At 37.2% G+C, this 13,887-nt stretch overlaps 1 protein-coding gene across 1 annotated transcript in view; it reads right to left on the reverse strand.

The window, feature by feature from the left end:
- The window catches only part of LOC126234726 (PITH domain-containing protein GA19395), a 77,412-nt gene that overhangs the window by 14,054 nt on the left and 49,471 nt on the right, over positions 1 to 13,887 (reverse strand). Inside the window, exon 4 of the mRNA XM_049943474.1 lies at positions 5,290 to 5,394. Within this exon, the coding sequence (XP_049799431.1) occupies positions 5,290 to 5,394 (105 nt within the window). The remainder of the gene's footprint in view (positions 1 to 5,289; positions 5,395 to 13,887) is intronic.

Here is a 13,887-nt window from a genome sequence, read left to right on the forward strand (position 1 = left end):
AAGTTCTTCTTAAATTATTTCACCAGAAAACACCAAGAACACCGGTTGAAGACTACTAAAGTTCCTAAATAAACCACTATACACAAACAATTAATTAGTACTTAGCTTTCAATGCGCCGCTACAGCTGCAACTGGTCAGCGCGGAATGTAAACACAGGTAAGAGGTTAAGTTGCTCGATACGAAACACTCACAAATATCAGATCACAACACAAGAAAGGCAGAGGTGAATGAAGAAACCACTAAAAGTCACTTATATAATAAATATTATCACAAAAACCATTAAAATATGTATCGGAAACCTAAAAATATATAAAAACTTGGAGAGCGATCTCACACACAGTCACTCGCTTATGACGTCACACCAAAGATTCAACAAAATGGTCCAGACAGTTTGGCTATATGGATGACTCAGTCTTAGCCATACAACACAGGCCTTTGAAACAACTGAAGAAATCCTAAATTCTGATCTAGACATTTTAAGCCAATATTTCCATAAATGGAGGTTACAACCAAACTCAAATAAAACAGAAGTTGCCTATTTTCATCTGTCCAACAGATTGGCACACAGAGCTCTTGATTTCTATTTTGAAGGGAAAAAATTTCGACAGGCAGTAGACTGCTCCATTTGCACCATCAACAGAACAGACTCTGCTAACGGTATACTATGCCTTCCACATCGCTGGCAACGGGTTCTACACAACACTGGTGAATACTTTGATGGACAGTAACAGGTGCAAACATGTAACTCTTTTGTATCAGTTGTGAATAAATAGTTGCCACTATTTAAGTTCCAACCCTCGTATAATCAACAGTAGAGTAGTTTGCACCTGTCTGGCTTAATAGCCCACAAATAAAAAAGGTAGGTGTGCAAATCAACTAGGCTATGAGCATTGTTAGTAGGTCAGTACAATCGGCTCCAACATAATGGTTACCTATCTTAAGACACATTCCATCTCCTGATGTCAAATGGAAGAGTATGCTACTGCTTGAATACCAAAAGACTGCTAATAACACTGACACCCATACACTGAACCATGTGTTCCCGCATAGTGAAAAAGACTATGATCAAGACATCCCACTCTTCTCACAGCCACGACGCTCACGGAAACTGAATTCAATACCATCAATGAATAAAAATGCAGCTGGCAACATAACTGTCCTCTACACTGCCTGAAACTGCCATGCATCTGGACGAAACCCCTGGTTTTGACCAGCCTTGGACAATTTTGGATTACCCTGAACTGCATCTGAACAGGCCATGGAATATGTGCAGACACACACACTCACTCTAAAAGTGGGGGAAATATTTATCACCATCATTTCACTGTGGTGTGGAATGGCAGACAACTGCTCATGTCATACCAACATGTCCCATCCACGCCTACAAGAGTCCTTTTGAAGATTTCCTACCAGCATTGAGTAGTGTGATAAAATACACAGAACACTTTGATATCCATATAAAGCCGTTGTTATTTGTGCTATTTTATGCTGGAGAGCTGTGTTTAAATGTTGGTATGGAGTTGTTCTGTAATCTTTGTATATGTATTAGCATACGATAAATAATAAGTAATAAATTGAATGAGATAATGACTCAGATTCACTTTGTAGGAAGTACCAAAAAGTAGTTATATGTGGTGACTTCAATATTAATTTTGTATATGATTGTGCAAGAAAAAGGATGTTGGTAGATCTCCTAAATTCATATGATCTGATGCAAACTGTGTTTTTTTCCAACTAGGGTGCAGGGGAACAGTAGCACAGTCATAGACAATATTTTTATTCATACTTCATTACTAGATGGGCATTCTGTTAGTAAAAGGGTGAATGGCCTTTCAGACCATGATGCACAAATTTTAACACTAAAAGGCTTTTGTACTCAAACCAATGTCATATTTAATTACAAACTATGTAGGAAAGTTAATTCAACAGCAATAGAGAGTTTTAAAAAACTTGTCAAGGAACAAGAGTGGCAAGATGTTTATAGTGCCGATAATATAGACGATAAATACAATGCTTTCCATAACACATTTCTCATGTTCTTTGAGAGTTGCTTTCCATTAGAACATTCTGAACGGGGTACTGGCAGTAATGGACAGCCCGGTTGGCTGACTAGTGGGATAAGGATATCATGTAGAACAAAGCGTGAATTATATCAAAATGTTAGAAGTAGTCACAATCAAGCTACAGTAGCCCATTACAAACAGTATTGTAAGGTGCTTAAAAATGTTATTAGCAAGGCAAAGAGTATGTGGTATGCAAATATAAGAGCTAATTCACAGGATAAAATTAAAGTCATGTGGTCAGTTGTGAAGGAAGTGTCTGGTCAGCAGCAGAAAGTCGATGACATAAAGTCAGTTCGCAGTAATAATATCTCTGTTACTGATAAATCAGATATTTGTACAGTATTTAACAATCATTTTCTGAGCATTGCTGGTGAATTAAATAAAAATTTATTTTCTACAGGAAATCATATAAATTTCTTAGCAAATGCCTTTCCGAGATTGATGACTGAAATACTCCTCTGTGATACAGACAAGAGGGAGATAGAGTCAATAATTGAACCACCGAAGCCTAAGGACTCTCATGGTTATGATGGAGTGTCTAGCAGAATATTAAAGTACTGTACTGCACATGTTAGCCCTGTATTTAGCCATATTTGTAATTTTTCCTTTAGGAATGGTCAGTTTCCTGAGCGATTAAAGTACTCAGTAGTAAAGCCGCTTTATAAAAAGGGAGAAAGGGATAATGTAGATAATTTTAGACCTATTTCTATGCCATCAGTGTTTGCAAAAGTTATCGCAAAGGCTGTGTATGGAAGGTTAATTGATCATTTTATATCACACGATTTGCCATCAAGTGTACAATTCGGCTTTAGAAGTCGTTTAACAACTGAAAATGCTATATTCTCTTTTCTCTGTGAGGTACTGGATGGGCTAAACAAAAAGTTTCAAACGCTTGGCGTATTTTTTTATTTAACTAAGGCATTTGACTGTGTTGATCTCACAATGTTGCTCCAGAAGTTGGACCATTGCGGAATAAGGGGAGTAGCTCACAATTGGTTCACCTCTTACTTTAGCAACAGGCAACAAAAGGTCATTATTCACAATGTTGATAACGGCTGTGATGTGGGATCTGAGTGGGGTACTGTCAAGTGGGGGGTGCCCCAGGGATCAGTGTTGGGGCCGCTCCTGTTCCTTATTTATATAAATGATATGCCCTCTAGTATTATGGGTAACTCTAAAATGTTCCTGTTTTCTGATGACACTAGCTTGGTAGTAAAGGATGTTGTGTGCAACATTGACTCAGTTTAAAATAGTGCAGTATATGACCTCAGTTCATGGCTTGTAGAAAATAAACTAACGTCAAATCACAGTAAGACTCAGTTTTTACAGTTTCTAACACACAATTCAACAAAACCTGACGTTTTAATCTCACAGAACAGCCATATTATTAGTGAAACTGAACAGTTCAAATTTCTAGGTGTTCAAATAGATAGTAAGCTGTCGTGGAAAGCCCACGTTCAGGATCTTGTTCAAAGACTTAATACTGCCATTTTTACTATTCGAACGGTATCAAAAGTGAGTGATACTTTGACAGGTAAATTAGTCTACTTTGCTTATTTTCATTCACTTATGTCATATGGTATTATGTTTTGGGGTAACGCTTCCCATTCTAGAAGGATATTTTTGGTTCAGAAACAGGCGGTTCGGGCAATAAGTAGTGTGAGTTCACGAACCTCTTGTCAACCTCTGTTCACGAGTCTGGGTATTTTGACATTGGCCTCTCAATATGTATACTCCTTATTGTCGTTTCTTGTTACCAATATTAGTTTATTCCAAAGAATAAGCAGCTTTCACTCGGTTAATATTCGGCAGAAATCAAACCTGCATTTGGATCGGACTTCCTTAACTCTTGTGCAAAATGGTGTGCAGTATACTGCTGGATCCATTTTCAATAAGCTGCCACTCAAATTCAAAAATCTTAGCAGTAATCCACGTGCTTTCAAATTGAAATTCATGAGTTTCCTCATGAGTCACTCCTTCTATTCTGTCAAGGAGTTCCTTGAAAAATTATCTGATTCTTATTGTATTGCTGATGGAGTTTACTTAAACTCATGGACAGACTTTTTTTCAGGTTCATGAACAATTATTTTTGTGTGTTATTACTTTTATGTTGTAAGTTCATGTACTGACACGTTCCATGACCTTGGAGATTTGCTCCTCAATTTGGTCCTATGGAACTGTAAATAAATAAATAAATAAATGGCAGAAAAACCTGAAGAAGACCAGATGAAAGCAATGGTGTTCATGGATGACTTCATGATCAGGGGAGACAGGGAGGAGGAGATTCAGGAACAGCTGCATTATGAGGAAGAAACTATGAGACAGAACGTAATGAAATTTAATGTAAACAAATGTGTGGTTGTGGTTACAACTAGAAAGAAAGACAGACCAACTAGTGCAGTAAGGACTGGTGGTGAAAAATTGAGAAAGGTAGAAAGCACCAAGTACTTGGGAAATATGACAGAGGAAATGGGAAGAAATGAGAAAGAGATAAGTGAATGTAGCAGGTGGGCAGAAGCATTTCAAGTGTTAGGAGCCTGCTTGGGAACAAAGATGTCCCACTAAAAACCAAAGAAGTAATATATGGAAGTTTTTAAATCCCAATACAAACCTATGCATCCAAAACTACATCCCAACACTGACCTATGCATCCGAAACATGGGTAATTAAAAAGAAAGAGATGTAGGCAGAATTATGGGCATGTGAAATGAAGTTCCTCATAATTAAGATAGGAGTGAGAAAGAGAGAGAGATTAAGGTATGAAAGGGTAAGGGAAATGGTGAAAGAGGAACCCTAACAGAGCGGGACACAAACATCACTGCTAAGATGGTATATGCACTTAAAGAGAATCGAAAACAAGAGGACTCCCAAGAAGATACGTGAAATGGAGATGTGAAGGAAATGACCATGAGTAATACCAAGGGATAAATATAGTGCAATAACAGGACTAGACAGCGAAGCTTGTGTTTCTAACAGACCTAGCCTGGGGCTGGAAACTATTCAACATGATGATCATTCCCCCGCATTTTATAAGCAAATAAAAAGATATTCTGCTGTTGCAAAGAGGATGAATATTTTTGTATGGTGAAAATTAATAATTCAACCAACAAATGCACTACAAATTAATATATAATGATGTTTAGAGCAAAAACGAAATCTACTGTCCACTAAATTAATTTACTTTCTCAAGTAAGAGCTAAAAATGCATGAAACACATTTTCTTACTTAATTGAGTATTCTAACGTTCCGTTCTGGTCTGGATGAAGTTCAAATTCTTGATCAGGCTCTGCACTAACATCATCAAATGACATATTTGGACGATTCTTGTATCTGCAAAATAACAAAAACATGCATTGTACCATGTATTGATAAATTTTCATATGAAGCGTACAAAAAGTATACAAATAATGGCAAAATAAATAGAAACTATTATAAAACCTAAACTGTGGTCACAACATACAGCATCCTTTTTTGAAGATTGGGGAGGGGGGGAGGGGGGGGGCACAAAAGAGATGAGATCATTAAGTGCCTACATCTTGGCTTGAACTGGATTGTTTTTCAGGAAAAGCACTATGTTGTTCTTGAAGTTAATCAAACACATAAAGACATAAGTGGCATAATGAATTCTGAAAGTGAACTTAAAATGCTTGTTAAAGGCTAACAAAGTAGAAAGGTAAAATTAAAATTACAAAGTTCATCCTTTCTTATGAGGCCATTCAGTATGAATTTCAAGGATAACTGGCATCTGTGCTCGAAAATTAAATCTCCTTCACCATGTTACTGCAGCAAGTAAAGAATTCTAAAAGTTGTACAGTTATCAATTGAAGAGATAAAGTCTGAAAATGAGTCCGTAATCATATTTTTGATACTTTATTTTACAGGTCCGTCTTGATCACACAAACTTTTACACTTTACTATTACCAGCTTGGGCTACTGCCATCTTCGAATCTGTTACAAACAAAAACAGTGTGTAACCAACTAAGTTCAGTTTGCTGATGCTAAATCTATAAAAGTCCTGGTGCTACATAAGAAAGATAAGACGTGTTTACATGATTAACAGCCATGTATACCAGACATACATACCATAAAATATTCTGATGTTGTATAAATGTCAAACTAAACATGTAGGTACATAGTAAGTGCTGGTGATGCTCAGAATCTGTATAGTATTTATACAAGGAAACTGAGGCCAGCAGAGGTCATTATAGTTAGGGTACATGATTAACCAGTATCACAAATGTAATGGTTAAAATCCAGTATGCTTAGCCATTAATTAAAATTACTTCACACGGCAAAATAAGTGTCTGACAATAAAAGGTGTACTGACATACTACACAAGAAATTGGATCCATGCTTAAAATCCACCTAAAAAGTGCAAATACTAATAATGTGAAGCTCCTTGCCTGTCAAGGTAAAACATACAATTGCATAAAAGCCAGTATAAAAAGTATAAGATTAAAAACATCTATAAAATAAAATCTTCCAGCCTGACAGATCAATTACTGTAAATGTAGTTGTACAGTAATTAACAAATGGTAAGGTAATTAACCTGTACGGGATCTGCTAAAAACTTCAATAGCTAGATGACAAATGTACATTTAAGTCTAAGGGGTTAAAAAAATTAACATTGTATTAGAACGCAGTGCACCATCAGTGATTCGATACAGTTAGATAAAAAGCAATGTGGGGTTGCTTAACAGATGACTATGGTTGAAAATACTGCCCAACACACAATTTAGTGTGTTCCTACATTACGGTAACAAGTGTGGTGTACTTTGTACTCCATATCAATTTGTCACTTATCCATCACTTCAATAGAGGTGTATTTAAAAATACCTCATTTATTAGTATGATGTTATTATTTCAAGTTGCTTAATCGACAATCTTTGCTACATATGGCATGCTTGTAACAGAATTACATAATGGGATCCTTAATACATAAGTCTGGCAGCTGTATGAGATAAAGTATTTTGGTTTAATATTTATAATTAGATGGTTTCTTTAGTTAAGATCACAATTTCTAACTTTTTTATAATAAACAAAAATGTTTTATATTTTTTTTTTCTTGTGACATTGCAGATTCTCTTCCATTTACTCTGTCTATTTGTGAATCATGGCCACTACAGACAATGGTTTCTTCTCCTTCATCAGAACTGCTTTCATTCCCTTCTGAATGCTCTGCTTCAGCATTGGAATTCGTATTGTATAGTTCATAAAGTTTGTCAGTTGTCATGTTTTTATGCGATTTGAACAAGAAAAACATATTTTGTACTTTACAGACTATTTGAAATAAAACCAGGTGCAAGACAGTAGCTATATTGGTGAAAGTAGAAAAACTGAAGAGGAAATTCCACTTAAGCAACCAGATTTTTTACGTGAAATGTGACACACTCACTTCTAAACTTCTCACAGACGCACTTCGGGTGTTTGAGAATGCACACAACCGATCAGCACAACAGTCGAAGCAGTAATGAAGGAATAGCTGTTTGTCCAGACCTGATGAAGGATGTAAGCTCACAAAAATTGAACTCAGTTTTCATATGGCATACTTTATATGCCAGCATGCCCATACTGTCTCCTCATGACAAGATGGATGAGAGGAAGTTACCCTAGCCATAGAGAGGGATTTAATCTCCCTGAGGGAAGATGACCATCGTTTGTGCCACTGTGATAGAACATTGCTATGTATAGCAACACTGAGAACATTCAACGAAACAGAACAGCTAAAATGCCTGGGTAGTAAAGTTGCAGCCTTTGCCGCAACATTAGCAGCCTTCTTCCTCAACATATCCCTTCTCCCTGTTACATGATTTTTGGTGTTCCTTTTTTCATCCGCAGTGATTGAATGTGTGTGACCTTGGACTGTTAGAAATAATTAAAAATGTTACATGAAAGTACCTTTGTAAGAATGAACTGCTTTTGTTTCAAAGGAAATTATTTTCCCTTTTTCTGTTGTCAGGGAATGGCAACAGGGTTTCGTCATTGCATCTTTACTGTGTGATAGCTTATTCTACTTTTAAATGTGCCAATTTCCTGTTCAATACCTTTTCTATCTGCATCTACACCTATAATCTGCAAACCACAGTGAAGTGCATACCTATAGGTTCTTCCCATTGTATCAGTTATCAGAGCTTTTTCCCACTCCATGCATATATGAATTGTGGGAAGAATGATTGATTATACCCCTATGTGTGCATTGTAATTAGTCTAATCTTCTCATCATGATCGCAATAGGAATGATACATTGAGGGTTGTACTATATTTCTAGACTCTTCAGTTAAAGTTGATTCGAGGAACATTCTAAGACAGCTTTCAAGGTATATTTTGCATCTGTCTTCAAGAATATACCAGTTCAGTTCTTCCAACATCTCTGTGACACTATCCCATAGGTCAAACAAATCTGTGACCATTTGTGCTACCTACTTTGTACACATTCCTGTTAGTCCTATTTGGTGCGGGTCATGCACACCTGAGCAATATTCTAGGACTGGTCACACAAGTGATTTGTAAGCACTCTCCTTTGTAAACTGATCGCACTGTGAAATTTTACCAATAAACTGAAGTATGTCACTTGCTTTACCTACAACTGAAGTTATGTGCCTATTCCATTTCATATCCCTGCAAATTGTTATAACCAGTATTTGTACGAGTTGATTAATCACTGAAATCATAGGATAGTATGTTTTCTTCAGCTTATGCAGGCAGCCTTTGCACCACTTTGAAGTCTTGACAAGATCAGACCGAACATTTGTGCAGATTTTTTCCCCCTCAAACAGTACTTCATGACATATAACTTTATCATCTCTGCAAAGCCTATGGTTACTATCAATATTGTATGCAAGGTCATTAACATAAAACAAAAACAGCAAGCATCCCATCACATTTCATTTGGGCACACTTGAAGTTTCTTCTGCAATTATCGATGACACACTATCCAAAATGACATTCTACTATTACACCAAGAAATCCTCAATCCAGACACAAATTTTGCTTGGTATCTCATATGATCATATTTTCGACAACAAGCTTCGGCATGGTGTGTGAAATGCCTTTAGGAACTCAACAAACACTGCATCTACCTGACACTTCCCCCATGGTTTTCATAAAGTCGGGGGAGAAAGAATGAGTGGGTTTCAGCATGATCTGTTTTTTCAGAATGGATGCTGGTTGGCATGGAAGAAGTCATTTTGCTGAGATAATTCACTACATTTGAGCTCAGAATATATGCTGAGGTTCTACAACAAACGGATGTCAGGTATACTGGACAGTTGTTTTGTGGCTCAGTTGTGCTGCTCTGCTTGTAGATGGGTGTAACTGTTTGCTTTCCTTCAAACTCTGGGAATATTTTTTGTTCATAGGATATTCAGTATATTATGGTTAAAAGATGGGCTAACTCAGCTGCAAATTTGTTATAGAATCTGATACAGATTCCATTAGGCCTCTATGTAGAGAGTAACAACTACTAACCTGTTTCACACTGGTGTTACAGCATTGTATATATTAATATATTACTATGTGATGCCTCCATACATAACTCGTTCTTGTCATCTACCGTTTTTGAAGATGACTACAGCATCTTTGTACTCCTTTCGTAATCACACTTTAGTTGGACAAAAAAACCATGCACACAATTTTTTTCACATATCTATTTTAGATCCTTCAAGCCATATCTTCATGTCAAACATGCTATCTCACTAAAATTACTCTTCTTTCTTTTTTTTTTTTTTTTAATAATCTCTATAAAGGCATTATTTACCTCCTCATTCCCCCTCAAATAAAGCCTTTTTCTGTGTGGAACTTGTCTTTCTATTGCTGTTCTGTGTTGCTGAAATGAAATTAATCATGGATTAAAATAGAAACCTTAATGCACAAGCTTTTCGAAGTTAATTATCAGGTGCATTAGCACAAAACCTTACGCAAGCCACAATTTACATGAACATGCTGCATGTATCAAATTGTCTTTTACAGAGACAAGCTCCGTCTGTACATTCAGACCATATGCAGAATTCAGACAAATTTATTCTTATTCCTATTGTAAGTCCCCAATTGGCACCTCATTCAATTGCTTTTAATGCAGGATGTTCCAAAGGAAAGGAGTATTAAGGTTTAACATCCTGTCGACTTTGAGGTCACCAAAGACAGCATAAGCTCACAATGTTTCAATGATGGAGAATGAAGTCGGCCATGCACTTTTAAAGGAACCATCTGAGCATTTGCCTGGAGTGATTTAGAGGAAACACGGAAAACCTAAATCGGGGGGGCCTGACACGAGTTTGAGCCATCGTCCTCTCAGCACTGCAAACAGTTCTTCCCATTGTAGTTAGTTAATCATGTAAAAACAGCAGGTAGAAATTTCTCTGCAAACATTCTAAAAAGAGCCACTGAAACCATTTCCCAACAATCACATGAAAGAGGTACCACAATTAACGCAAAGGCCTTGCATAGAGATTAATGGAAAGGGTTCTACAAATAGAAACAGCCCCCCCTCCCTCCCCCCCCCCCCCCCCCCAGGGTGTGCAAAACCAACGGATATTATGCAATGTACAATCTTACTTCCACAAAACATTCAAATGAACAAATAATTAATTAAACAGAATAGCAGCAGTTAAAAAAACATGGCTCAAACCAGAATCCAGAATTTTTATGAAAAATTTCAATGTAATTAGAGATGATGAAAATAGATCATAAAGGAGGATGTGCAGCAAACTTTCTAAGAAATACTGATACCCATCAAAAAGTGAATTTCAGTACCATAATAGAACTGTAAGCTGCAGGGGTGTACATAAGCAAACCAACGAATTCTTCACCATTTTAGGTGTAGGCCTATGTTAACTACCAAAATTAAATGAGCATACAAGAAACACTGGGAATATCTACTCAATTCTGTGTGGATGACTTACATTATAAGCCACAACTTTAAGGCCCACCATATTCCATGGGAATTTCCATACAGAGATGCTACTGGAACTAATTCATAACTGTTATATAGGACAAACTGATTAGTAACAAGGAGACTTCAGAATGCAGAGATCATGTGTAGAACAAATCTTTAATCTGAAACTGGTAACTGTGTATCAAAAACAGAGGAGCAAGAATTTCGTACTCACATTTGGAGAATTCAAGAAAGTCTATGATTTAGTAGATAGATAACACTATTCCAAAGTTTGGAGGAGATGAGATACGACAGAAAATCCAGTGAACTAATTAAACAAACTTTAAGCAATACAACATCCAAAGTAAAGATCAGAGGAAAGCCTTCATAAACCTTAGACCTTGAATATCAAAACTGGAGTCAGGCGGGGAGACGTACTCTACCTTTTGCTCTTTAACTGTATATTTGATAAGGTGAACAGGGAATGGTCAATGGTGAGAAGAAATCCAAGGACTGATGGAACAAAAATCAGATGAAAGGAAAAAAAGGAATAAGGTTGATTGCCTGGCATTCACAGACGATACTGCTACACTGTCTGAATCATTTGATGCAAGGAAGGAAAAAAGATAAGAACTCTACGTGCCATCAACAGTGAGACAAGCAGCTGAAGCACTCCTATCAATATCTATTGATAAAACATTGTATATGACAAACATAAAGGCAGCTCTTAGATGGATAACAATAGGACGAGGGAAAATTCAAAAGGTGAAGAGATTTAAATACTTGGAAGAATGGGTGAAAAGTGGTCTAGCATAAAAACAGGCAATGAGAGCACGAATAAATAAAATGATTTTAGCATACAAACTAACTAAGAACGTCTACAATACGAATAACATTTGAGTCAATGCAAATTGAGACTTACCAGACAGTGATCCGTCCTGAAGCCTCATACATGCCATAAAGTCTGAATCTGGTAAGAACAGGCGTATTTAAGAGGTTAGAACCATGGAATGAAGGATACCCAGGACAACATAAGATACATCCAAGAACAGGAGATGCTCAATATAGAATGCAAGTGAACCAAGAACTGTATACCTACATAGAGAGAATCTTGGATATCATCATACAAAGAAGCAAGCAGCATGTTGTTTAGACACATTCTAAGGACTGACCAGGGAAGGCTGACACATCAAATAATACAGTTTCTGTTAAACAAGAGAACCAAAGTACATTGGATCTGTGAGATAAAAAGGCATCTGGAAGAAAGACGAAAACAGGTAACAAATATTTACAACATGGTGATTTTCATATAAAAATTTAGGCTTTCACTGTTTTCCAGAACAGAATTAGACCCAGGGCAACATCATCATGTACAGAAGAGCACGGAGTGTTGCACAATATGAGAATGAAGGAATACTGGACAAGGATAAAGACCAGAAGAAATGAAGCTAACATGAATTAATTAGGTCCCCAGACAGTCAAAATGAAAGTAGAAGGATTATAATATGGTTATAATTAATAATGGCTAACCAATGGTGATCCCTCCTGCAGGCAGAAGACCAACAGAATTCAATCTCATATTCATGTCATGAGATATTAAAAATGTGGCAAAATGAAAAGTATAGTTCTACTTCTTAAAATCAGATCACTATACTCAAACATTGAAGTTACAAGTGAGGCAACATTATTCCATAAATATTTAGCAACAGCAGTTGGAAAACTGGAAATACAAGGCATGTTTTTTAAGTAAGTACAGTTTTGCCACACCGCGGCCGCAGCGCTGCGGTCGGCATTCTGCGCATGCGCACTGGGTACCTACATGTGTTGTCTACACACTAACACCATTACAGTCTGATTCTTCCTTGTTTACATTGTGTACCGAGTGTTTAAGATGCCTCCAATAATCGTGAGTCTCACTGACTGTGAAGTATGGGCTGTTATAAGATTTCTTAGTGCTAAAGGCCTAAAAGTGATCAATATTCATCATGAGATCTGTGCAGTTTACGGAGAAAACGTTATGAATGATGGAATGGTAAGAAAGTGGGTGAGAGCATTTAAAGATGGCCACACAACTGTGGATGATGAACAACGGAGTGTGTGTCCTTCGGTCATTAATGAAAGTTTGGTGCAGAAAGTGGACAATAAGTTGGGAGAAAACAGACGCTTTACGATTTCCTCCTTGCGGGATGACTTTCCTAATGTTTCTCGTAGTGTTTTGTATGGCATTGTGACCGAGCACTTGAATTACCGAAAATTATGCGCACGTTGGGTACCGAAAATGTTGACTGATGTGCACAAAACCAAACATTCAGACATTGCATTGACTTTCCTTGAGTGGTACCACAACGACGGTGATGATTTCTTAAGCCAAATTGTTATGGGCAATGAAACATGGGTGGCCTATGTCACACCAGAATCAAAGCAACAGTCCATGGAATGGTGGCATTCAGATTCACCCAGAAAAGTGAAGTTTAAGCAAGCAATTTCTGCCGAGAAAATCATGTGCACAGTTTTTTGGGACATAAAATGATTATTGCTTCTGGAATTTCTGCCTCATAATGAGACAATCAATGCAGCAGCTTACTGTAAGACATTGTACAATCTGCGCTGTTGAATTCAAAACAAAAGACGTGGCAAGTTGAGCAAGGGCATCGTTTTGCTGCAAGACAATGCCCGTCCACATGTGGCGAATCAGACCAAAGATCTCATCACATCTTTTCGATGGGAAACTCGAAATCATCCTCTGTACAGCCCCGGTCTTACACCCAGCGACTACAATCTCTTCATGCACTTGAATAAACACCTGGGCGGTCAGTGTCTTCAAGACAATGACGAAGTCAAAACAGTGGTGATGCAGAGGTTAAAAAGTCAGGCGGCAGACTTCTATGAGGAGGGTATTCAAAAACTGGTACAACGTTATGACAAGTGCCTCAATATTGACGGAAATTATG

Source organism: Schistocerca nitens, chromosome 2, assembly GCF_023898315.1.
Source record: "Schistocerca nitens isolate TAMUIC-IGC-003100 chromosome 2, iqSchNite1.1, whole genome shotgun sequence".
Lineage (NCBI taxonomy): Eukaryota > Metazoa > Arthropoda > Insecta > Orthoptera > Acrididae > Schistocerca > Schistocerca nitens.